The sequence below is a fragment of the Mustelus asterias genome, chromosome 1, assembly GCF_964213995.1.
Source record: "Mustelus asterias chromosome 1, sMusAst1.hap1.1, whole genome shotgun sequence".
Taxonomy (NCBI): Eukaryota; Metazoa; Chordata; class Chondrichthyes; order Carcharhiniformes; family Triakidae; genus Mustelus; species Mustelus asterias.
Genome location: NC_135801.1, coordinates 53,055,983 through 53,083,658, shown reverse-complemented (window position 1 = coordinate 53,083,658; position 27,676 = coordinate 53,055,983). Strand labels below are relative to the sequence as shown.

Genomic DNA, 27,676 nt, shown 5'->3' with positions numbered 1-27,676 from the left:
ACAGGACAGGGAGAGCTCCGGGATGCCAGTGTGATCCAGGACAAACATGTCTGCAGTAAATGTTTGCGGCTTGAGGAGTTTCTGCTCAGTCATTGAGCTGGAGGCTGAGTTGTAAACACTGACACATGAGGAAGGAGGAGAGTTACCTTGTTCAGCTTTGGTTTATATTGGATCTCTTTGAGTCCAGTATTTCACTTGCTGCATGGACATTGGTAATGTATTGAGAAAATTCAAGGCTAGGATCATTTCTTGTGGCACTGCTGGGGACACCATACTTTCCAGCAACAGAAGAAGACTCAAGGCATCTACGTTTGATATATGTGTCTCTGATCAGTGTTGGAAAGTATATTCATAGGCAGCCAACAATAAAGTCCAATACTGTATCCTTGCAGACACTATTAGAGGGATTGCATTATCTTCTCTAAACAGTCCTCGTAAAAGGTTAACATCAGTGATTATGGTAAAATGCTGCCCATAAACATATTGGTAGAATTTTTTTATCCCGAAGTTGATGACCAAACCTTCTTTCTCAATCTGTGAGTATGTCTTCTCTGCATCAGTTAATGTTCTTGAAACATAGCCAATGGTCCTTTGGACCGGTCATTCATTTTATGTGACAAAACAGCTCCAATTCCATAGGAGATGCATCACAAGTGAGTATGATTTCTTTAGAAGGAATTAAGTGGACTAAAAGTAGATTGATTATTGAGTTTGCTTCATTTGTTTGAAGGTTTCTTTTTGCTGCATCTTCCAGTACCATCTTCCAGTACCATCTTCAGTGTTTTTTTAATAATACATTTAGAGGTGCCAACATCATAGACACATTTGGAATGAATCTCCTATAATAATTTACTATTCCAAGGAAGGACTTCAGCTCATATGTATTCTTCAGGATTGGTGCTTCTTTAATGGCCCTATCTTCCATCGGATGCAATCCTCCATTCTTAAGCCCAAATAAATCACCTAATTTTCCTGAAAAGTGCTCTTCTCTTTAGTCTTACTCCCACTGTCTGGAAACTTCTTAAAACTCTCCAAGTTAGTTAGGTACTCCTCTTCTGTGGCTCCCATGATTAGCACATCATTTAAATAAATGACTACTTAAGGCAAATCTTGCAATAGGCTCTCCATTGTGCTTTGAAAAATTGCACAAGCAGAAGAGACTCCAAATGGCAACCTGAACGTTCAAAGACTATTTCCTCGGGTGGATGGAGCTATTACAAGGGGGCATAACTATAGGGTTCACAGTGGAAGATATAGGAAGGATATCAGAGGTAGGTTCTTTACGCAGAGAGTGGTTGGGGTGTGGAATGGACTGCCTGCAGTGATAGTGGAGTCAGACACTTTAGGAACATTTAAGCGGTTATTGGATAGGCACATGGAGCACACCAGGATGATAGGGAGTGGGATAGCTTGATCTTGGTTTCAGATAAAGCTCGGCACAACATCGTGGGCCGAAGGGCCTGTTTGTGCTGTACTGTTCTATGTTCTATGGTATCCTAATACACGCTGTTATGTGTGCTAATAGTGATGAATTTCCTTGAAGTGTCATCCAGTTCCAGCTGCTGGTATGCATGAATCATGTCTAATTTGGTTTATGTTAGACCCCCTAGCCAACTTTGCGTAGAAGTCCTCTATTTTAGGTATAGGGTACCTAACTAATTTCACATTTCCAGTTCACTGTTACTTCATAGTCACCGCATATTTGTACAATCTTATCAGGTTTGATTACTGGCATAATGGGAGCTGCCCACTCCTCAAATTGCACGAGATTTATGATGACCGAATCTTCTAATCGTCTAAGTTCAGTCTCCACCTTCTCATGCAATGAACAAGGTGCAGCTTCCAGATCCACATGAATTTTGGCTTTCAGGCCTCCGACTTTGCCCAACTCATCCTGAAATACCACCTGGTACCTTCTGAGGATTTCATGTAGGCCCTTTCATTATTTTTAAAAATTTCTAGCCAATTCAGTTCAATTTCCTGACGTCAATCTCGACCCATCAAGGTTTTGGCCCTTGGCCCGCAACTACAATTAAGGTGGTTGGACAATAACCTACAGGGTTGTTGTTGTTCCCAAGATCTATATAGCCTCATCAGTGTACATAGCCAGCTTGACTGCAAAGTTTTTTAATCTCAGTGGTTGGACCCCTCCTTGTAGGTATCGTTAAGTTTGCTCTTCTACTATCGTGGCTGAGGTTCCTGCGTCTACCTCCATTTAGAGTAGACAACCATTGATATCTGTGTTATTAATATAGGGGCTCGCTTGCCCAATTTAATATTATTCACATATATTTGGACCTCCTTCAGAATTATTCTCCATGCACTGGAGCTGGAATCTTGATCCTGCTAGCACTGAGCTAGCTTTGCTTGATCTTACATTTGTTTCTTACATAGAATCATAGAATCCCTACAGTACAGAAAGAGGCCATTCGGCCCATCGAGTCTGCACCGACCACAATCCCACCCAGGCCCTACCTCCATATCCCTACATATTTTACCCACTAATCCTTCTAACCTACGCATCTCAGGACACTAAGGGGCAATTTAGAATGGCCAATCAACCTAACCCGCACATCTTTGGACTGTGGGAGGAAACCGGAGCACCCGGAGGAAACCCACGCAGACACGAGGAGAATGTGCAAACTCCACACAGACAATGACCCAAGCCGGGAATCGAACCCAGGTCCCTGGAGCTGTGAAGCAGCAGTGCTAACCACTGTGCTACCGTGCCGCCCTTGCGTGATCCTTTTTGCCACAGGCATAACACACAGCTTCCTTCAACCAACACATCTCCTGGGGTGGTTTCCCCCAAACCAGTAGCACTCTTCACAAATCTCTTATACTTCTGCACTCTGTCAGGCTCTGCAACGCTTTGCTTGTCAAACATTGCACCCTCATCTTTGGCACTTCTGCTACTGGCAGCTTCCCTCCAAACTTGATGGACCTCACCTTGAAGCTCCATTGCATCCTTTCCTCCACTTTCCATGGCAGGCAACTTCTAGCACCTTCTTTGGGGTTATATCTGCAACTGTCAACAGGTTTTTCTGTCTGGCAGTTTTATTTACCCCACACACTAGATGGTTTCTCAACATATCATTAAGGACAGATTCAAATTCATAGTGTTCAGCTGTTTGTCTCAATCACACCACAAAAGCTGCTTTGGCTTCCCCAAGGGTTTTTGCTGTTGAGTTGAACTTCTCTCTTTGCATAATTACTGAGGGCTTCAGATGATAATGTCCTTTTACTATTTCTACTTGCTCTTCGAAGGTTTTAAAGTCTGGCGAAGTGAAGCTCCTTATTAAATTGTAGGTTTGGGTATCGCAAGCTGTCAACTGTTATACCCTCTTACCCTCCTCTTCTCCTTCACCCCTTACCCTCCCCCCCCCACCAACCCCCGCCCACCCCATTACGTTTGCTTTGAAAAAATATTGCAAGTGTAGAAACATAGAAAGATAGGAGCAGGAGGAGGCCATTTGGCACTTCGAGCCTGCTCCACCATTCATTACGATCATGGCTGATCATCCAACTCAATAACCTAATCCTGCTTTTTCCCCATAACCTTTGATCCCATTTGCCCCAAGTGCTATATCCAGCTGCCTCTTGAATACATTCAACTACTTCCTGTGGTAATGAATTCCACAGACTCACCACTCTTTGGGTGAAGAAATGTCTCCTCATCTCTGTCCTAAATAGTCTACCCTGAATCCTCAGACTGTGACCCCTGGTTCTGGACTCCCCCGTAAGAAGTTTAACAACACCAGGTTAAAGTCCAACAGGTTTATTTGGTAGCAAAAGCCACACAAGCTTTCGGAGCTGCAAGCCCCTTCTTCAGGTGAGTGGGAATTCTGTTCACAAACAGAGCATATAAAGACACAGACTCAATTTACATGAATAATGGTTGGAATGCGAATACTTACAACTAATCAAGTCTTTAAGAAACAAAACAACCCGTGAGTGGAGAGAGCATCAAGACAGGCTCAAAAGATGTGTATTGTCTCCAGACAAGACAGCCAGTGAAACTCTGTGGGGGTTACAAATAGTGTGACATGAACCCAATATCCCGGTTGAGGCCGTCCTCGTGTGTGCGGAACTTGGCTATCAGTTTCTGCTCAGCGACTCTGCGCCATCGTGTGTCGCGAAGGCCGCCTTGGAGAACGCTTACCTGAATATCAGAGGCCGAATGCCCGTGACCACTGAAGTGCTCCCCAACAGGAAGAGAACAGTCTTGCCTGGTGATTGTCGAGCGGTGTTCATTCATCCGTTGTCGCAGCGTCTGCATAGTTTCCCCGATGTACCATGCCTCGGGACATCCTTTCTTGCAGCGTATCAGGTAGACAACGTTGGCCGAGTTGCAAGAGTATGTACCGTGTACCTGGTGGATGGTGTTCTCACGTGAGATGATGGCATCTGTGTCGATGATCCGGCACGTCTTGCAGAGGTTGCTGTGGCAGGGTTGTGTGGTGTCATGGTCACTGTTCTCCTGAAGGCTGGGTAGTTTGCTGCGGACAATGGTCTGTTTGAGGTTGTGCGGTTGTTTGAAGGCAAGAAGTGGGGGTGTGGGGATGGCCTTGGCGAGATGTTCGTCTTCATCAATGACATGTTGAAGGCTCCGGAGGAGATGCCGTAGCTTCTCCGCTCCGGGGAAGTACTGGACAACGAAGGGTACTCTGTCCACTGTGTCCCGTGTTTGTCTTCTGAGGAGGCCAACATCGAACACAATGGGACAGCCAATGAACCGGAACAGCCGACAGAGAGATCCGCAGTGCATCCGAAGAGGAAAGAGTCGAATTGGACTCCTCCGGAAGGCCGCTGCCCTCGACTTGACATGTATGCCCAAGCCGTCAGGAGGTGCGTCAATACCAAATTCATCAGCCGCACTCACAAGACAGCCCCGAACATCACCCAAGCACAACGTAACGCCATCCACGCTCTCAAGACCAACCGCAACATTGTCATCAAACCAGCAGACAAAGGAGGGGCCATCGTCATACTGAACAGAACGGATTACTGCAAAGAAGTGTACCGACAACTAAACAACGAGGAACACTACAGACAGTTACCTGCAGATCCGACCAAAGAACACAACCGTCAACTCAACACTCTGATCAAGACCTTTGATCCGGACCTTCAGAACACCCTCCGTGCTCTCATCCCACGTACTCCCCGCGTTGGAGATCTCTACTGCCTCCCGAAGATACACAAGGCAAACACACCTGGCCGTCCCATCGTATCGGGCAATGGGACCCTGTGCGAGAACCTCTCCGGCTATGTTGAGGGCATCCTGAAACCCATTGTACAAAGAACCCCCAGCTTTTGTCGCGACACGACGGACTTCCTACAGAAACTCGGCACACATGGAGCAGTTGAACCAGGAGCGCTCCTCGTCACAATGGATGTCTCGGCACTCTACACCAGCATCCCCCATGACGATGGCATTGCTGCAACGGCCTCAGTGCTCAGCGCCAACAACTGCCAGTTTCCAGATGCAATTTTACATCTCATCCGCTTCATCCTGGACCACAATATCTTCACCTTCAACAACCAGTTCTTCATCCAGACACACGGAACAGCCATGGGGACCAAATTCGCACCTCAATATGCCAACATCTTCATGCACAGGTTCGAACAAGACTTCTTCACTGCACGGGACCTTCAACCGATGCTATACACTAGATACATCGATGACATTTTCTTCCTTTGGACTCATAGTGAACAATCACTGAAACAACTCTATGATGACATCAACAAGTTCCATCCCACCATCAGACTCACCATAGACTACTCTCCGGAATCGGTTGCATTCTTGGACACACGCATCTCCATTAAGGACGGTCACCTCAGCACCTCACTGTACCGCAAGCCCACGGATAACCTCACGATGCTCCACTTCTCCAGCTTCCACCCTAAACACGTTAAAGAAGCCATTCCCTACGGACAAGCCCTCCGTATACACAGGATCTGCTCGGATGAGGAGGATCGCAACAGACACCTCCAGACGCTGAAAGATGCCCTCATAAGAACAGCATATGGCGCTCGACTCATTGAACAACAGTTCCAACGCGCCACAGCGAAAAACCGCACCGACCTCCTCAGAAGACAAACACGGGACACAGTGGACAGAGTACCCTTCGTTGTCCAGTACTCCCCCGGAGCGGAGAAGCTACGGCATCTCCTCCGGAGCCTTCGACATGTCATTGATGAAGACGAACATCTCGCCAAGGCCATCCCCACACCCCCACTTCTTGCCTTCAAACAACCGCACAACCTCAAACAGACCATTGTCCGCAGCAAACTACCCAGCCTTCAGGAGAACAGTGACCATGACACCACACAACCCTGCCACAGCAACCTCTGCAAGACGTGCCGGATCATCGACACAGATGCCATCATCTCACGTGAGAACACCATCCACCAGGTACACGGTACATACTCTTGCAACTCGGCCAACGTTGTCTACCTGATACGCTGCAAGAAAGGATGTCCCGAGGCATGGTACATCGGGGAAACTATGCAGACGCTGCGACAACGGATGAATGAACACCGCTCGACAATCACCAGGCAAGACTGTTCTCTTCCTGTTGGGGAGCACTTCAGCGGTCACGGGCATTCGGCCTCTGATATTCGGGTAAGCGTTCTCCAAGGCGGCCTTCGCGACACACGATGGCGCAGAGTCACTGAGCAGAAACTGATAGCCAAGTTCCGCACACACGAGGACGGCCTCAACCGGGATATTGGGTTCATGTCACACTATTTGTAACCTCCACAGAGTTTCACTGGCTGTCTTGTCTGGAGACAATACACATCTTTTGAGCCTGTCTTGATGCTCTCTCCACTCACGGGTTGTTTTGTTTCTTAAAGACTTGATTAGTTGTAAGTATTCGCATTCCAACCATTATTCATGTAAATTGAGTCTGTGTCTTTATATGCTCTGTTTGTGAACAGAATTCCCACTCACCTGAAGAAGGGGCTTGCAGCTCCGAAAGCTTGTGTGGCTTTTGCTACCAAATAAACCTGTTGGACTTTAACCTGGTGTTGTTAAACTTCTTACTGTGTTTACCCCAGTCCAACGCCGGCATCTCCACATCTGGACTCCCCCACCATTGGGAATATCCTCCCTGCATCTACCCTGTCTAGTCCTATTAGAATTTTATAAGTCTCTATGAGATTCCCTCTCATTCGTCTGAACTGTAGCGAAAACAATCCTAACCTGGTCAATCTCTCCTCATGCATCAGTCCTGCCATCCCCAGAATCAGCCTGGTAAACCTTCGCTGCACTCCCTCGAGAGCAAGAACATCCTTCCTCAGAAAAGGAGACCAAAACTGCACACAATACGCAAGGTGTGGCCTCACCAAGGCCCTGTATAATTGCAAAAACACACCCCTGCTCCTGTACTCGAAACCTCTCGCAATGGAGGTCAGCATGCAATTTGCCTTCTTTACCGCCTGCTGCACCTGCATGCAGTGACTGGTGCACAAGGTCACCCAGGTCCCACTGCACACTCCCCTCTCCCAATTTACAACCATTCACGTAGTAATCTGCCTTCTTGTTTTTGCTTCCAAAGTGAATAACCTCACATTTATCCGAATTATACTGCATCTGCCATTGATTTGTCCACTCACCCATCCTGCCCGGATCATTCTGAAGGATCTCTGCATCCTTGTCACAGTTCACCCTCCCACCCAACTTGGTATCATCTGCAAACTTTGAGATGTTACATTTTGTTCCCTCATCCAAATCATTTACATATATATTGTGAATAGCTAGGGTCCCAACACCAATCCCTGTGGCACCCCACTGGTTACTGCCTGCCAATTTGAAAAGCAACCATTAATTCCTACTCTGTTTCCTTTCTGCCAATCAGTTTTCTATCCATCTCAATCCCATGCACTTTAATCTTGCACTTTGTCAAACGCTTTCTGAAAGTCCAAATATACCACATCGACTGGCTCCCCCTTGTCGACTCTACCAGTTACATCTTCAAAGAATTCCAACAGATTTGTCAATCATGATTTCCCCTTCATAAATCATGCTGACTCTGTCTGATCCTGCCACTGCTTTCTAAATAGTCTGCTATAAAGTCCTTGATAATGGATTTGAGAATTTCCCCCACTATTGATGTTAAGCTTACTAAGGATTGATATATTGAAACAAGTCTTCTGAATTAGGGGCAAAATGCTATAATTTTCCGAATAGTTGTAACTTACTGACTCTTGAATGGACCTGGCTGGAATGACTTGCACGCAAAGTCTGCTCTATTTTGCTTTGTGGCTGATTTGATTTGATTTATTATTGTCACATGTATTAACATACGGTGAAAAGTATTGTTTCTTGCGCGCTATACAGACAAAACATACTGTTCATAAAGAAGGAAATGAGAGAGTGCAGAATGTAATGTTACAGTCATAGCTAGGGTGTAGAGAAAGATCAACTTAATGCAAGGTAAGTCCATTCAAAAGTCTGACAGCAGTAGGGAAGAAGCTGTTCTTGAGTCGGTTGGTACATGACCTCAGACTTTTGTATCTTTTTCCCGAAGGAAGAAGGTGGAAGAGAGAATGTCCGGGGTGCTTGGGGTCCTTAATTATGCTGGCTGCTTTGCCGAGGCAGTGGGAATGTAGACAGAGTCAATGGATGGGAGGCTGGTTTGCGTGATGGATTTGGCTACATTCACGACCTTTTGTAATGCCTTGCGGTCTTGGACAGAGCAGGTGCCATACCAAGCTGTGATACAACCAAAAAGAATGTTTTCTATGGTGCATTTGTAAAAGTTGGTGAGAGTCGTAGCTAACATGCCAAATTTCTTTAGTCTTCTGAGAAAGTAGAGGCGTTGGTGGGCTTTCTTAACTATAGTGTCAGCATGGGAGGACCAGGACAGGTTGTTGGTGATCTGGACACCTAAAAACATGAAGCTCTCGACCCTTTCTACTTCGTCCCCATTGATATAGACAGGGACATGTTCTCCTTGATGCTTCCTGAAGTCGATGACAATCTCCTTCATTTTGTTGACGTTGAGGGAGAGATTATTGTCACTGCACCAGTTCACCAGAATCTCTATCTCATTCCTGTACTCTGTCTCGTCATTGTTTGAGATCCGATCCACTATGGTGGTGTCGTCAGCAAACATGAAAATCGAATTGGAGGGGAATTTGGCCAGTCATAGGTGTATGAGGAGTATAGTAGGGGGCTGAGAACACAGCCTTGTGGGGCACCGGTGTTGAGGATGATCGTGGAGGAGGTGTTGTTGCCTACCTCACTGATTGTGGTCTGTGAGTTAGGAAGTTCAGGATCCAGTCGCAGAGGGAGGTGCCAAGGCCCAGGCCACGGAGTTTGGAGATGAGTTTCATGGGAATAATAGTGTTGAAGGCTGAGCTGTAGTCAATAAATAGGAGTCTGACATAGTGTCCTTGTTATCTAGGTGTTCCAGTGTTGAGTGCAGGGCCAGGGAAATGGCGTCTGCTGTGGACCTGTTGGGGTGGTAGGCAAACTGTAGTGGATCCAGGTAGTCCAGGAGGCTGGAATTGATTCGTGTCATGACTAACCTTTCGAAGCACTTCATAGCGATAGATGTCAGAGCTACCGGCCGATAGCCATTAAGACATGCTGCTTGGTTTTTCTTAGGTACCGGGATGATGGTCGTCTTCTTGAAGCAGATGGGGACCTCAGATTGTCGTAAACAGAGGGTGAAGATGTCTATGAATACCTTCGCCAGCTGATCCACGCAGGATCTGAGTGCACGTCTGGGTACCCCATCCGGGCCAGTTGCTTTCCATGGGTTGACCTTCATGAAAGTTGCTCTGACATCTGCAATGGTGACCGCAGATACAGGTTCATTCAGGGCTTCCAGAGTGGAGGGCATGCTCTCACTGACCTCTTGCTCAAAACGGGCGTAGAATGCATTGATCTCATCAGGGAGGGGTGTGTTGGAGCCGGCGATTTTACATTCCTTCATCTTGTAGCCTGTTATGTCTTGCAGAACTTGCCATAGTCGGCGGGGGCCGGTGTGGCTAGCCTGGGACTCGAGCTTGGTCCGGTACTGTCTTTTGGCATCTTTGATAGATCTCTTTAGATCGTATCTGGCTTTATTGTATAGGTCAGTGTCACCTGACTTGAACGCCTCAGACCTGGACTTCAGCAAGCAGTGGATATCCCTGTTCATCCATGGTTTCTGGTTGGGGAACACAGGGATTTGCTTCTTTGGTACACAGTCTTCTACACACTTACTAATGAAGTCAGTTACTGTCGTGGCGTACTCATTCAGGCTGGTCACAGAGTTTTTAAATACTGACCAGTCCACTGACTCCAAGCAGCCCTGTAGGAGACCATCCGATTCCTCAGACCAACATTGCACGATTCTATGGTGGATTCTCCCGCCTCAGTTTTTGTTTGTAAGCTGGGAGCAGGAGCACAACCTTGTGGTCTGATTTGCCAAAGTATGGGCGGGCGACAGAGCGGTAGACATGTTTGATATTTATGTAGCAGTGGTCTAGGATGTTTGAGGCCTTTGGTAGAGCAGGAGACGTGTTGGTGGTAACTTGGTAGTACGCTCTTGAGCTTGGCCTGATTGAAGTCCCCGGCCACGATGAACAAGGCCTCGGGATGTTTCATCTCAAGGCTATTCGTAGTGGTGTATATTTTCATAGAAATCATAGAAACCCTACAGTGCAGAAAGAGGCCATTTGGCCCATCGAGTCTGCACCGACCACAATCCCACCCAGGCCCTACATTTACACATTTACCCGCTAATCCCTCTAACCTACGCATCTCAGGACACTAAGGGGCAATTTTAGCGTGGCCAATCAACCTAACACGCACATCTTTGGACTGTGGGAGGAAACAGGAGCACCAGGAGGAAACCCACACAGACACGAGGAGAATGTGGAAACTCCACACAGACAGTGACCCAAGCCGGGAATCGAACCCAGGTCCCTGGAGCTGTGAAGCAGCAGTGCTGACCACTGTGCTATCATGCCGCCCACCTGCTACCGTGCTGCTATACACGAGATACATCGATGACTTTTTCTTCCTTTGGACTCATGGTGAACAATCACTGAAACAACTATATGATGACATCAACAAGTTCCATTCCACCATCAGACTCACCATGGGCTACTCTCCGGAATCGGTTGCATTCTTGGACACACGCATCTCCATTAAGGACAGTCATCTCAGCACTTCACTATACCGCAAGCCCACGGATAACCTCACGATGCTCCACTTTTCCAGCTTCCACCCTAAACATGTTAAAGAAGCCATCCCCTACGGACAAGCCCTCCGTATACACAGGATCTGCTCAGATGAGGAGGATCACAACAGACACCTCCAGACGCTGAAAGATGCCCTCATAAGAACAGGATATGGCGCTCGACTCATCGATCGACAGTTCTGACGTGCCACAGCGAAAAACCGCACCGACCTCCTCAGAAGACAAACACAGGACTTCGTCGTCCAGTACTTCCCCGGAGCGGAGAAGCTACGGCATCTCCTCCGGAGCCTTCAACATGTCATTGATGAAGACGAACATCTCGCCAAGGCCATCCCCACACCCCCACTTCTTGCCTTCAAACAACTGCACAACCTCAAACAGACCATTGTCCGCAGCAAACTACCCAGCCTTCAAGAGAATAGTGACCACAACACCACACAACCCTGCCACAGCAACCTCTGCAAGAAATGCCGGATCATCAACACGGATGCCATCATCTCACGTGAGAACACCATCCACCAGGTACACGGTACATACTCTTGCAACTCAGACAACGTTGTCTACCTGATACACTGCAGGAAAGGATGGCCCGAGGCATGGTACATTGGGGAGACCATGCAGACGCTACGACCACGGATGAATGAACACCACTCGACAATTACCAGGCAGGAGTGTTCTCTTCCTGTTGGGGAACGCTTCAGCAGTCACGGGCATTCGGCCTCTGATCTTCGGGTAAGCGTTCTCCAAGGCGGCCTTCACGACACACGACAGCGCAGAGTCGCTGAGCAGAGGCTGATAGCCAAGTTCCGCACACCTGAGGACGGCCTCAACCGGGATCTTGGGTTCATGTCATACTATCTGTAACCCCCACGACTTGCTTGGACTTGCAAAATCTCACTAACTGTCCTGTCTGGGGACAATACACATCTCTTTAACCTGAGCTTAACGCTTTCTCCAATCACATTGTCTGTACCTGTAAAGATTCGCATTCCAATCATTATTTTGTCAATTGAGTTTGTGTCTTTATATGCCCTGTTTGTGAATAGAACTCCCACTTACCTGACGAAGGGGCAGCGCTCCGAAAGCTAGTGGCTTTTGCTACCAAATAAACCTGTTGGACTTTAACCTGGTGTTAACCTGGTAACTTTCTTACTGAGCAGAAAGTTGCTAGTGTTGCTACGTTAGGCACCATGAGGTGTTGATTAGGAAGAGACCCCACCTCTCCTAGCCTTGCCTGAGGCCGCTGTATGGTCCATTTGATGGATTGAGAAACCCTGTGGTTGTAGGGCACTGTCCGGTGAAGCAGGAGTGAGCCACGTCTTCGTGAAACAGAATACACAGCAGTCCCTCAGTTCTCTTTGGAAAGTGAGTCTGGCTTTAAGTTAATCTAACTTGTTTTCCAGAGACTGAACATTTGCAAGGAGTAAACTGGGGAAGGGGCCTTGGGACCGTATTGTTTCACTCTCGCCTGCACGTTTTCCACGCTTCCTGGAGTGTCTGTCTTTGAAGGCACTCCTGTTGATCCTTGTTGCCAATGTGATATCTCAAAGAATTGGTGACCAACAAGTGTAGTAACTAAATTAACTATATATTCTAATGAATAAACTATGTACGGAGTGCAAGGGATGTGCCATCAACTGCTTCAACTCCAGTCTCAGACTGCCTAGGAAACCCGAACTCAGCCCTAGGATTTGTGCGCTTTGCCCGATTGGCCAGATGGATCACATAAGTCCCCAAAACCTCAGCCCTGAATGCGGCTTGCTACTACAGTAGTGGTAGCAGGGGACAGTATAGTGAAGGGAACAACACTTCTATGCAGCAAAGAGAAAGAGTCCAGCTTTCGGTTTTGCATGCCCGGTGTCAGAGTTCAGGACATTTGCTCACAGCTGGAGAGGAACTTGCAGTGGGAGGGTAAGGATTCAGATGTTGTGGTCCATGTAGGTATCAATGACATAGGTGGAACTTGAAGAGAGGTACATCATAGAGAGTATGAGGAAGTAGGCACTCAATTAAAAAACAGAACCTCAAAGGTTATAATCTCTGGTATTACCTGAGCCACATGCAAATTGGCATAATGTACATAAAATTAAAGAGACCAATACGTGGCTCAAAGATAGGTGTGGGAGAAGTCGGTTCTGGTTTGTGAAGCACTGGCAACAGTCCTAGGGAAAATTCAGGGCTGTAACATTGACAAGACTTTAATCTGCATATAGATTGGGAGTGTCAAATTAGTCACACTATAATAGAGGAGGAATTTCTGGAATGCATATGGGATGGTTTTTAGAAGCAATACTTTGAGGAACCAACAAGGGAACAGGCCATCTTGGACTGGGTGTTGTGCAATGAGAAAGGATTAGTTGGCATTGGCAAAGGGTTGGGAGCAGTTTAAATTTCAGCAAAGGAGGACCAAGCGATTGATTAAGAAGGGAAAAGTAGAGTATGATAGTAAGCTAGTGGGGAACATAAAAACTAACTGTAAAAGTTTCTATAGATATGTAAAGAGAAAACGATTGACAAAAGCGAATGTAGGCCCCTACAGTCTACAGAAATGGGAAAATTCATAATGAGGAATAAAGAAATGGCTGAGGAATTAAATTTGTATTTTACTTCTGTCTTCACAAAGGAAGACACGAATAATGTGCCAGAAATGTTGAGAGAAACATGTTTTAGTGAGGAGCTGAAGGAAATCAGCATTAGTAGAGAAATGGTTTTGGAGAAATTGATGGGATTGAAGGTGGATAAATCTCCAGGTCCTGATAATCTTCATCCCAGAGTACTTAAGGAAGTGGCCCTGGAAATAGTAGATCCATTGGTGGTTATTTTCCAAAATCCTTTCGACTCTGGAATAGCTCCTACAGATTGGAGGGTAGCTAATATAAGCCCGCTATTCAAAAAGGGAGGTAGAGAGAAAACAGGGACTAGTGAGCCTAACGTCGGTACTGGGGAAGTTGCTAAAGTCTATTATCAAGGATTTCATAACTCGGCATTTAGAAAGCAGCGGTATAATCAGACAACATGGATTTACAAAAGGGAAATCTTGCTTGACGAATCTAATGGAATTTTTTGAGGATGTAACTAGTAGAGTTGACTGAGGAGAACCAGTGGATGTGGTTCATTTAGACTTTCAGAAGGCTTTTGATAAGGTCTCACATAACAGGCTATTTTGTAAAGTTAAAGCACATGGGATTGCAGGTAATGTCTTGAGATGGATAGAAAGCTGGTTAGCAGGTGGGAAGCAACGAGTTGGCATAAATGGGTCTTTTTCTGATTGGCATTCAGTGACTAATGGAGATCTGTAGGGATCTGTGCTAGGACTCCATCTGTTCATATTATATATTAATGATTTGGAAGAGGGAACTGAATGTATTATCTCCAAATTTGCAGATGATACAAAGCTGGGTGGGAGGGTGAGCTGTGAGGAGGATGTAGAGATGCTTTAGTATGATTTGGACAGGTTGAGTGTGTGGGCATATGCATGGCAGATGCAGTATAATGTGGATAAATGTGAGCTTTGGTACTTTGGTAGCAATAACAGGAAGACAGATTGTTACTTGAATGGGTGTAAATTGAGAGAGGTGGACACTCAACAAGACCTTGGAGTCCTCGCGCATCAGTCGCTTAAAGTAAGTGCGCAAGTACAGCAGGCAGTAAATACAGCAAATGGTATGTTGGCCTTCATAGTGAGAAGATTTGAGTATGGGGATACGGATGTTTTGCTGCAATTATATAGGGCATTGGTGAGGCCACATCTGGAGTATTGTGTGCAGTTTAGTTGTCCTTATCTGAGGAAGGATGTCCTTGCTATAGAGGGAGTACGGCGAAGATTTACCAGGCTGATTCCTGGGATGGCAGGTTTGTCATATGAGGAGAGACTAAATTGGTTAGGGTCATATTCACTGGAGTTTAGAAGAGGGTGAGGGGATCTCACAGAACTTACAAAATTCTAACAGGATTAGACAGGGTAGATTCAGAAAGAATGGTCCCAATGTTGTGGGAGTCCAGAACTAGGGGTCATAGATTGAGAATAAGGGGTAAACCTTTTAGAACTGAGGTGAGGAAAATTTTTTCAACCAGAGGATGGTGAATGTGTGGAATTCACTACCACAGAATGTACTTGAGGCCAAAAAGTTGTCTGATTTCAAGAAGAAATTAGATATAGTCCTTGAGGCCAAAGGGATCAAGGGATATGGGAGGAAAGGGGGATCAGGATATTGAATTCGATGATCAGCATGATCAAGATGAATGGCGAAGCAGCTCGTAGGGCCAAATGGCATACTCCTACTTCTAGATTCTATGTTTCTCAGATCTACAACTGAACTGTACTAGGACCAGTGTTCTTGCAAACTGCAAACTAGGGAAAAAAATAGTGGGGGCAAGGGATCAAATGTGTGCACAAAAACAGAAAATGCAGGAAAACCTCAGCAGATCTGGCAGCATCTGTAGGGGGTGAACAGGACTAATGGTGGGGGAGGGGGAGGGAGATTCTCATAGAATTCCTACAGTGCAGAAGGAGGCCATTCAGCCCATCGAGTCTGCACCGACCACAATGCCACCCAGACCCCACTCTCATAACCCCACATATTTACCCTGCTAAGCCCCCTGACACTAGGGTCAATTTAGCATGGCCAATCAACCTAACCCACACATCTTTGGACTGTTGGAGGAAACCGGAGCACCCAGAGGAAACCACGCAGACACAAGGAGAATGTGCAAACTCCACACAGACAGTGACCTGCGGCCGGAATTGAACCCAGGTCCCTGGTGCTGTGAGGCAGCAGTGCTTGCCACTGTGCCTCCAGGCCTGCTAGCCACGATCACAAATCACGATGGCCCGGAGAATCGACCGTCGGCATAAAAATGGGTTTGCGCCAGGAGCCAAACTCACTGCAACCCTTCCAGGCTGCACTGCCGGTCCTGATCGGATTTCCATCCGCAAAGTATAATTAGTATGCTCACAGCCCAATTCAAATAGATCTCACTATTCACCTGCCTCCCCAGTGGGATCTGCAGTGGGTGGGCTTTCATGCAGGTGCTCACAAGAGATCCTTGGGAACCAGCAACCTCAGGCACACTTAGTCGACTCTTAATACAAACCTTGCATCCAATGCAAGGTCTTTAATTACTTTTGCACAAGGAAAACTTCCCTCTCTCCATGAAAATGGCTGGAGTGGTTCTGACGTTACAGAGAAACAACTCATCAGTTATAGTCAATTACAGCAAATCAGGAACAAGCATTTTGTTCACATCCTTCATATTTGCCAATTAAATCCTGGCTTTTCGCCCTTTCTCATTTGATGAAAAATTGACTTCTGGTAATCCTTCATTTGCATAGCATATCCCCATATCTCGCCTTTGGTATTTGTTATGGAAAAATCCAGTCTTGCTCAGAAGGTCAGAAAGCAGAATGTGAAGGTCAGAAAGCAGAATGTGATGTAGCCTAGTCTGAAGCAGACAGGCTCCCTTGAAGGTCTGCAACTAATTACATTCTCACAAGCTGTTACTGAGAAGGCATGATTTTTTAAAAATCTAAGCATTTTGATTTCCACACAAGAAAGGACCTGATGTGTTGAACCTCGAGGTTCAAGAAAGCACCACCAACCCTTCAGCAATGAGAGGCATCCTCCCCCGCCACACCACGCAGGCATGAGATTCACCCAAACCCCCACTCAGTCCCCCTCCACCCTCAGACACCCCTTCAGACCTCCCACACAGACCTCCTTCCCTCCCAGACCCCCAACTCAGCCTGCCTTCAGACCTTGCGCCTTGGCAGTGCCAACAGTGCACTGCCCCATGGTACCCTGCTACTGACACCCTGCCCTGGCACCTGAGTGCTCAGGGAAGTAGGTCCAGTGGCCATTTGCCCCTCTGCTGTTGCCAGCAACACCCAAAGGATGTGTTCTTCAAGCATCCTCAGGATTGGGTAGGCTCAGGCTAGGGGCAAGGGGTTGACCTCACCACTCTCTGCCGGGATGCGGGTGTTGTGGCTGGACAGCCCTTCTAGCCCTGGCCGACTTGAAGATCACTCCTGGCATGGTGATTTCAGGCAGCCCTATGATCAATATCTGCCTGTCAACTGTGTTAATTCTGAAGTGGCCAGGTAACTTTTTGTGTGGGGGGGCGGGGGTGGGGTGGGGGGTGCCTGTTTCATAGCACAGAGACCGGATCTTCCATTTAAAAACGTCGGCCAGTCTTGGAACAATGAGGCTAGCTGGCAGGTTGTCAGCTATGAATATATTAGCTACTAGCAGGTGGGAAAATCAATTTTCCTAAACTCCAAGGGGACGATCTTAACTTTTCATCCCGCTGGTTGATGAGCGAGGCGTGCCAGTAAGATCACGAAATAGGCAAAAAATCGGGCACCAGCTATCCGGTGAGATTTTTGGGCGTGAAGCTGATCTCAATATTTAAATTCTATTTTAAAGGAAATTTAAATGTTATTAGTGAGCTTAGGACCAAATTGTCTGGGCTCACTTGCCTTAGCAACCTCGCTAGTGAAGGTCCACACTGGCAAGGATCACGTGTTGATGGGACCTGTTGTGATGGCCTTGCCCATAGGGTCAGAGGCCATTAAGGCTCACCGGGAGGTTGGGGGTGGTGGGGTGCCCATGGGCAGTGCCAGCCTTGCACACTGGCACTGCCCACCAAGCATCCTAATATTGCCAGCCTGGCAGACTAGCAGTATCCACCTGGCACAGGGCAGTACCAAGGGGCAGGGCCTGAGAGGTAAGGTCTTACTGGGAGGGGGCGGGGAACTCTGCACGCTCTGAACTAATCGACTGGGGGGAGTATGGCGATCAACTGGGCCAGGATAGCGGGGCCATCGGCTGGCCCATGCGGAAGTGTGAGGGATGTTTGGGAGGGTGGCAATCGACCAGACCATAGGGGGAAGAGTTGGGGGGTGGGTTGGGAGGAGGAGGCAATCGGCTAAGTCCCCACCAATTTCATTTTTGTCTAATTCTTTACTTTTCTTTTCATTCTAACTCCCTAACAATAGATTCTTGATATGCAAGGAGGTGAAAGGCTATTGGGGGTAAGCAAAAATGTGAAGTTGAGTTTAAAATTAGATCAACCATCATCTTACTGAATAGCATAGCAGGCCCCAGGGGCCAAGTAGCCAACTCCTACTCCTAATTTGTACGTTTGTATGACACTTCCTGAACTTTGACAGCTGCACAGCTCTTTAATAGTTCTTTGATAACTTGACAGCTCTTTTACAGTTCCTTGATAGCTGGATAGTTCCTTGGCAGCTGGACAGTTCCTTGATAGCCAGCTGACTCCTCAACAGATCCTAGTCAGGTAGACATTTCCTTGGTAGCTGGAGAGCTCTTTAACAGTTCTTTGACAATTGTACAGCTCTTTAACAGTTCTTTGACAGTTTTACAATTCCAATGAATTTGTCTGTAAAAAGTCCACACTCATGCATACTTTTAAAAATCCCAAAGGATGCATTATCTCTCCTTGGAGAAACATAGCCTTTTTAGGCATTTATATCATTTTCCAGCTTCTCAATGTGGAATCCCAACAGAAATTCCAAGTGCAGGAGTAAATGTAGATGGTTTTAAACAGCACTGTAGTGGTGAAAGATGAAGATTGTACCTCAATAAAACTAAAGGAATATAGACCATTAAAGGGGAGTGTCCGAACAAGGGGTTAAAAGTGCTGAAAACTCTTGAAGAGTGTCAGGAGGCTGCTCACCACGTGACCAAGAAGAAACAATGAAAATGAAAGGGAAATGTATCGCAAAGATAAGCTATGAATGTTCAGGGAAGGGGAGACCCTGTGTTTAATAGCTGCTGAAAGAAATGGGGCTGCATGGGACAGTTATGTAAAGTTGCACTCTGTGCCATTCCAGGCCACCATCCGCATAGCTCAAAAATGTCACGGGTTGGATTCTTCGGCCTTGTTCGCAGCTGGGAATCTCCCATCCCGCTGCAGTGAATGGAAATTTGGCTGAATGCCAAATTCTCCGGCCTCACTGACAGTGGCAGCACTGGCCCACATGTCTGCAAAGAAACAAAGCCAACTTTAAGGCTACAGTTGAACACAACTGACTCTACTAGCCATATGCTCCATTGTGGCAGATATTAAAGCAAGCATTGTTCTCTCTGCTGACCAGAGTGCACTAGCGCGAATCTCAATAAATATCCGGGGCAGGGCCATTTCCCGCTGAAGAGGCTGGCAGCATAGCGCTGAGCAGGCCACTGCACATGCACTAATCTGTCAGTGCTGAGAGCGCATGCGCAGTAGCCCCACACTGCCAGTCTCCCGATTGCTGGCTAGCTGGATTGCTGCAGCCACAACGTCGCATTGCTGCCTCTCCGAGCCCCCACACCCCGATCGTTGGCCTCCCATGTCCAGGCCAGTCTCGACCACCACCCCCACTGACATCCCCGACTCCCCCCCGGGCACCACCCCCCGCCCCCCCCCCCCCCCCCCCTCCCCCACACACTCCCTACTTCCACCCGGCAGGCCGAACCCTGCTTAAGTAAAACACTCCTGGCGGGGAGGTGGGGGGGGGACTTCAGTCCCGGGCTCGCTAACGCTATGCTAATGCCCATTAGCCCAATATATACAGCTTCGTGCCAATATCTGGTGAGGAGCTGATGGTACCGGAAATCCAGCAGCCGGAGACTTAGAGGCCATGGTGCCCAGCGGGAAGCATGCTATACGGCCTCCACTTGAGTCCCCCGGCCCCCTGCGCTGCTAGAACAGTGCAGCAGGCTAGGAGAATCGCCCCCATCATTTTCCCAAGCTAAGGATCTGCAGAAATAGTCGGTGGCATTTTAGCAGGTGCCATCAATAACTCAAAAACGGCCCTTGATTTTCCTAGCATACATTCTTTCACACAATACCTCTGAAAGTACTAAAATTGTAATTTGGGTGTTTCAGAGGAGTAACCCAACTACACAGTTAGTCGTGTATTTAGATATCTTAATAATGTCACAGGATCTGCTTTCCACCTTTTTTTCTCTGCTCTGAGTGTTTAAATAGGCCATAGCTGCCAAGAACAATTTGAGGATCCTCCACCAACCTTAGAACACTGGACCTAAGAGCCTTGCGACAAAACAAACATTCAAAAATATTTGTCTGATTTTCATTTAATTGTACTACTTAACTCAGAAATGGCAGAGGCACTCAACAATATTTTGTCTGTTTTTACAGTAGAAGATAATATGTTTTTCCTAAAAACTCAAGTTACTACAGAGGAACTTGGTGAAGTTACTATTGGGAGAAGGTATTAAGTAAACTGATGGGATTAAAGGGGTTAAGTCCCCAGGGCTTAATGGCCTGCACCGTCAGGTATTAAAGGATGTTGCAGCAGAGATAATGGATGCATTAGTTATGGTATTCCAAAATCCCCTGGATTCTGGAAAGGTACCAGTTGACTGGAAACACGCTAATGTGACGCTCTTATTCAAAAAAGGAGAGAGGCAAAATGTGGGAAACTATAAACTAGTTAGTTTGACCTCTGTGGTGGGGAAGTTGCTGGAGTCAATCGTTAAGAAGGAGATAACTGGACACTTGGAAAAACAAAGCTCAGTTCACGAGTGTCAACACGGTTTTATGAAGGGCAAGTCGTTCTTGACAAACTTGCTGGAATTCTTTGAGGATGTGGCCAGCCCAGTGGATATAGGGGATCCTGTGGATGTGGCATATCTCGACTTCAAGAAGGCATTTGACAAGGTGCCATGTAAAAGACTGATCCACAAGGTTAGATCCCACAGGGTTGGGGGTAGAGTATTGGCTTGGATAGAGGATTGGTTGTCTGACAGAAAGCAGAGAGTCAGGATAAATGGGTCCTTCTCTGGATGGCGAACTGTAACTAGTGGGGCGCCACAGGATTTAGTTCTCGGACTTCAACTATTTATCATCTATATAAATATTCTGCAAGTAGGGACAGAGTGTAAAATAGAGCATTTCACTGATGATACTTAAATAGGTGGGAAAGCTGGCTGTGATGAGGAGATAGAAAGTTTACAGATTGATATTCATAGGCGAGGAGAAAGGGCCAGAATCTGACAGATGGAGTTTAATGTGAATAAATGTAAGGTTATCCATTTTGGCCGGAAAAATAAAAGGGCAAATTATTTTTAAATGGGAAGCAGATTCAAAGTGCATCAGTGCAGAGGGATCTGGGTGTCTTTGTGGATGAGTCGCAGAAAGTGGGTATGCAGATGCGGCATATAATAAGAAAGGCAAATGGAATGTTAACATTTATTACAAAAAGACTGAATTTAAAAGTAAAGAAGTGTTGTTACAATTGTATAAGGCGTTGGTGAGAACACGCCTGAAGTATTGTGTCCTGTTTTGGTCTCCTTACTTGAGGAAGGATGTGATGACACTGGAGGCAGTTCAGAGGAGGTTCATCAGGTTTATTCTAGGGATGAAAGGGCTGTCGTATGAGGAGTGGTTGAATAGCTTGGACTTGTGCTCGCTGGAGTTCATAAGAATGAGGGGGGATCCGATTGAGGTATATAAAATGCTAAGGGGATTGACAAGGCGGATGTTGAACAGATGTTCCTCCTGTGGGACAGTCTAGAACAAGAGGTCATAGATATAGAGTGAGAGGAGGTAGGTTCAAAACTGAGATGAGGAGAAACTACTTCTCTCAGGGGGTTGTGAATCTGTGGAACTCTGCCCCAGAGAGCAGTGGAGACAGAATCAATCAACAAATTCAAGAAAGAGATAGATATGTTTCTGAAAGAAAGCAGGATAAACGGCTATGGGGATCAGGCAGGAAAGTGGAGTTGAAACCAGGATAAGATCAGCCATGATCAAGTTAAATGGTGGAGTAGGCTTGATGGGCTGGATTGCCTACTCCCTTTCCTAATAACTATGTTCCTTAACCCACTACTATAAGCCTTGGAAAGTAGTAAGTCTGGTGACCACAAAGAGGCAGGGAGACATCAAGGAATTCAGGCCTAATAGTTTAGTTCTCTGCGTTTCTTTATTTGCCTGATTGCTTCAATTAGGTTAATTGTTAATTAATGGATCCACATACACTGCTGGGCAGAAAATGAGAAGAATCCACAATCTTCAGGGGCAAGGTCCACTTATGGAAACTGTTGTCAGGTTATTATCTAAGACAGCAAAGTAAAAGAACATATGCATGTACAGGCATACAGCTTATGCAAACAGAGAGCGAAAGAGATAAAACAACAATGAAGAATAAAATCTAATTATTTCACATTTTTCTGTTTGAAAGCTACTGTGTGGATGGTAGAAGGGAAATTAAACTGATATGAATTTTCATAATTCTTCATATGATTTATAAATGATTAATTATTTTTCATTTGTGTATTACACATATAGATTGTCAATTATTCTGTAGTTATACAACAAATGAAATATCATGATGTCACTAGTAAAGTCTGAAAGACTAATGCAAAGCAAAAATAATAACAAGTAACTTCCCAAAAGATTATTCAAACGAAGAGAGAAACAGCTTAGAGTTTTATCACACAAATTGGAAAGCAGAGTACTATGGATTCTGGAAATCTGAAATATAACAGAAAAGGCTGATAATACTTAGCAGGTCGGTAAACATCTCTGGCAATTAGGCACTTTGCAGCCTTCCTGTCTCAACATTGAGTTCACCAAGTCCATAACATGGGGGGGTGGGGGGGGAGGCAGAAGGGGGTGGATACCCCAACCACATTGCGCTGATGCCGGAGAATAGTGTGTGAGCCTAAAAACCCATTTCTCACCCCATGCAAAACAGTTTGCAATTCTCCCAGCCTCTTTCTAATGGCGCGAACCATTTCGTGCCCATTCTCACCCAGAAAGTGTGCGAGGGTGATTAATATGAGATTGACTGCATTTCAATTTCATTAATAAAATTGGCCCATGACCCATCCCCTCCTGGAATGCACCCACTTCTCAGATTTGACGTCACGCTAGAGCGAATCACTACTGGTCCTATAAAATGTGGTTCCAGTGCACCAGTTCGAGGGAAAGTGAATAGGCGAGTACCGCTGTGCACAAACCTCCAGGGTGCAAGAGGATGGTTCATCCGCTACCATGGCATGGGGTTGGGCATGAGGGCCCTCCCATGGGTTGCGATGTTAGTGGGGCCTGGGATGGGATGTCTCCATGGGTGCCTCCGTACCATCGGTCTGACCTGGACGTGATGTCTGGGAACCACTTTGCACCAAACATCCAGGTTCCCAGCCAACTTTCGGGTGTCACAGATGCAGCTATGTGATCTATTTCAGCCTGCTGCCTGTCAGGAAGGGGGGATTCGGAAGGGCTGGGGATCAACGGGGTCTCCTGGATGGAAGGCCCCGACATTTGCACCAGCGCTTTCTCCTCCGTCAGGATGCTAGTGGGCTTCTGGAATACTCCATGGGACGGCAGGACAGCTGACTGAGCTCCAGAAGCCTCTGTGTCACCTGGTGCTGCCAGTTCTGGAGACCCAACTGTGTCTTCACTATTTGGAGCCCTCAGCGGTGACCCTCTGAGTCTGCACCAAGCTCTGGAGCCCCTCAGCAAATGCACTCTACAACTGAGACATGCTCTCAAGGTTCGCAGCCATGGTCCTCAATGACCCGGCCATGTCTTGAACGCTACTATCTATGGCTACCATTTCCCGCCCCAGGCTTTCCACCGGGGTCGCCATCCTTGCAGTGTTAACCTGAGTACCATACAATGCCGGCAGCATTTCCATCCCTAAAGGCTGTTTGACTCCTCAAAGCAGCCTTGCAGCTGCAGGAGTGTCTCCGATACACCCTCATGAAGTCCCTGGCTCTGCTTCTGCATCCCAGCAGCTCCGTGAGAACTTTTTACAGTGGCTTGGCATCTGGCTGGGGCCAGCTGTGTCCTTGGATCCAGCAGGTCTCCCTCCGCCTACCTGATTCCTCGGATATTCCTGCCTACACCTGATGTGTATCAGCAGCTATGGTGCTCACCAAAAAGTGACCCTGAAGCCTGTCTGCTAATTTTCCCCACCAAGGTGTGTCTCTGCGCTGGTGAATAGTGCAGGAGATGCCTCTGATGCCTGGTCGGTGGTTTCCTTGGGCTTTTCTCCGAAGTGCTGGCGAGGGAGGGGCCTGTGGGGACACTGACTCCTGAGGGCCCAGCCTCATCCATCTTGCTCCTGCAAGAGAACGCACATGGGTAAGTAGAATCATAGAATCCCTACAGTGCAGAAAGAGGCCATTAGGCATATTGAGCCTGCACTGGCAATAATTCCACCCAGGCCCTATCTCCATACCCCACGTATTTAACCTTCCAAACCGCCTGACACTAAGGGGCAATTTGGCATGGCCAATCAACCTAACCAACATGTCTTTTGGACTGTGGGAGGAAACCGGAGCACCCAGAGGAAACCCACGCAGACACGGAGAGAACATGCAAACTTCACACAGACAGTCACCCGAGGCTGGAATTGAATCCGGGTCCCTAGCACTGTGAGGCAGTATGCCACTCATGTTAGGGAGGAACAAGTATCTGGGCAAATTGACACTTACTGAGAAAGGTTTGATGAAGGTGTTGTGCATCCTTACGTCTGTGGCACACAGCGATATCAGTCGCTCACAGCCTTGTCAGGATCCGCTGTGAGATCCATCATGCACTTCTTGAAGGGGGTCAGGAGCCACAACTTGGGGGGGGCGGTGTTCCACCACCGGTCTTCTCCCACTCGCTGCTGTTATCTGTTATGCACCATCTTCTCCTGCGGAGACATATGGGGATAATTGAGAGTTTGATAGCTGGCAGGCATGGGTGGGGGAGAGGGGGGTGCAGGGAATGGGTGATGTAGATCAGCACTGTGTTTTGCCAGGCAGGGGTTGTGACTGTCGGTGCCAGAGGGATTTTAGGAGGATGCTGGGGAGGTTGGGTGTTGGATGGCTGTTGAGTGTCCAGGAGTGGGTCAAGATGGACATTCCAGGTGTCAGAGATGGGACTGATGAGAGGATGAGAGGACACTCACCCTTCAGGCCCAAATAAGGTTGTTCATTTCCTTCCTGCATTGGCAGCCGGCCCTGTGTGTCAGGCCGCAGGCACTACTGTCATGGCCACTGCATCCCAGACCCCATTGGAGGCCCTGCTCCTGGGTTGTCTTCCTTCCCAGGAGTATTGAATGGCCTGCCTCTCCCCCACGGCATACGGCAGGCTACCGGGCTCTCCCTCCATAAACCTTGGAGCGAGTCTACACACTGCCATCTTCCTGGCGTGACTGGCTGTGAGTGCAGTGGGAGCATTTACATGCAGCTACTCCTTGTTAATGGCGCACAGCTGCAGCCACTTCGAGCGAGTCACAGGCCTGGAGACTCCATAACGGCATTATTCATGTGATGGCTCTTTCAATGCACTAAGTGTCGGTAAATTACGGTGCGGACTGCGCCGAAGAGACTGGCGCGGATCACTCAATTGTTATCGCCATTATGACACTTAGAAATCTTTTGGGCGAATTCCATCCATAATCTCTTATGGATGGAATTCCCAATTTTTGTTCCTTTTCTTTGTTTTTGCTTTCAGTCAGCAGCACACCTGCTCTAGGCACATCCATTCTCCTCGAGTTCAGCTGCCGCTCCTTCAGTGAGCTCAGGTTCCATCCCTCTCCGAATCTGCATTTTCAAATTCACCCACCTCCGATTTTCTCACTCGTTCAGCACTTAGAATTTTTTTGGTAAGATTGCCACCTTAATCTTACTTCAAGCCATGCTCCAGCTGCAGTGAGGTCAGAGAATTTGGCAAACAGCCAATTCTCTGTTCATTGCAGCAGGATAGGAAGATCCTGCCGGCGTGAACGGCCGTAACATTCCGCCCTTAGAATTTTTTTTGTAAGATTGCCAAACGAGAGAGAAAATGGGAGAGTTCAGACCTGTTTTTGGGCGAGTTTGAAAATATAATCTTATGTTTTGCTGTCACTTTCTTGGACAGTGTGATTCTCACCAGTTGCGGGGGGACAGAGCCTAAGCTCACCAGTGAAGCTAGCTGCAGACTGCTTGGGATACCTTTGCACAGGTGCCTCGATCTCCAAGTGAACAGGAGGACCATCCCCCCCATGGACATCATCTGTCCATACCACCCCCATCATCAGTGGCAATGTAACCACCCCCGCTCCCCCCCCTCCCCCCCAAAATATAGTGAAGTTTATAAATTGTTAATATTTATGCTTGTGTGAATTTTCCTTATTTTAAATTTTTTAAATTTGATTTTCAGAATTTTTCAATTTATCCTACTGAATTGTGCATCAAATTCACATTGAATCAATACCATTATAACATTTTGTTCCCCCTTAGTACAGGACATTCTGCTGAAGCTCTTGAATACCTGAAACAGTTTTTGGCCTTGGCAGAGAAGAGTGATGACAAACAGAGTCTGGTGGATGCCTGCCGATTTATTGGAATTATGTATAATAACCTGGTAGGTACCAGTCTCCATACTTGGGGATAGAAATTGGGCCTCATCCCATTTTACAGTTGAAAAAAGCACAAATACCATCTTTATGATCAGTGTCCTATGCCCCAAGGATGTCAGAGGAACATATGACCTGAAATTGGATCATATCATTTTTCAGGGGTCTCTGATAGCTATCTAAAACAATCATTAGATCTGTGAGTAATTGTGTAATTGAATGATTTAAAGCTTTGAGGAAATCATGGCCATTTCACTCATGATATCTTGTCTATTAAAATGAATAGGTGGAATTATGTGATTAGTAAGTAGTAAGCCTGAGGATTGCGAGCATTTTAGAATTCATCGAAGGAGGATCAAGAAACTGACAAAGAAATGTAAACATAATAAAGTAAATTAATGAGAAACATAGGGCATGACATTATGAAAGATATTCTAGGGGCCTGATCTTACGTCCTTTGAACTGCAAGCCATTCCTGGAAGACACAGGATCAGACATCCAAATGGGTATACCCATGTCTATTCTTCAAAGGTTCCCAATGGGAGCCACGCATAGGCTCCCATATGCTCTTCATGACCCCATGGCAAGGGTGCAGTGACGGTCACCAACCTGTTGAGATACTGGGAGACAGGTTGCTGGGAGGGAGTGTGGGTCCTGGGATGGATAACCTCAAATTTCCTGGAATTTCTCTCTTTCCCCCTGCCAGAGCAAAGATAGATTTCAGCATGGAACCAATAAACCTGGCAGTCATTCTTGTGGCAGCCGCAGAGGAGGAAGAGGAAGGAGACGTCTGCACACTGCCAGGCCAGCCCAGGCCAGAGGTGGCAGCTGGAGGATAGGAGGCCACTAGTCAGAGATAGAAGCTGAGCACTGATCGGCAATGGAGCGAGGGCAGTTAGGGCACAGAGGAGACAAAGCCCCCTGCAGTTCAGGACATGCACATCCTTCAAAGAGTTTCCAGTGGCGTGTGAGCTGCAGACTCTGGCATAGCAAGGGGACAGTGTGGCACATGTGTCAGATCCTCGTGGACTTGACACCTTGTAGTACAGGGGAACACCTGCTCCCACTGGTGGTGAAGGTCTCAGAGGCCCTCAACATTTACACAACTGGATCC

The 27,676-nt window shown here is 47.0% G+C and overlaps 1 protein-coding gene across 1 annotated transcript in view; it reads left to right on the top strand.

Moving 5' to 3' along the window:
* Positions 1–27,401, top strand: part of LOC144507131 (tetratricopeptide repeat protein 29-like) — a 273,293-nt gene extending 245,892 nt beyond the window's left edge. The window contains exons 6-7 of the mRNA XM_078233957.1: positions 26,447–26,557; positions 27,269–27,401. Coding sequence (XP_078090083.1) covers positions 26,447–26,557; positions 27,269–27,401 — 244 coding nt within the window. The remainder of the gene's footprint in view (positions 1–26,446; positions 26,558–27,268) is intronic.
* The last annotated feature ends 275 nt before the right edge of the window (positions 27,402–27,676 follow it).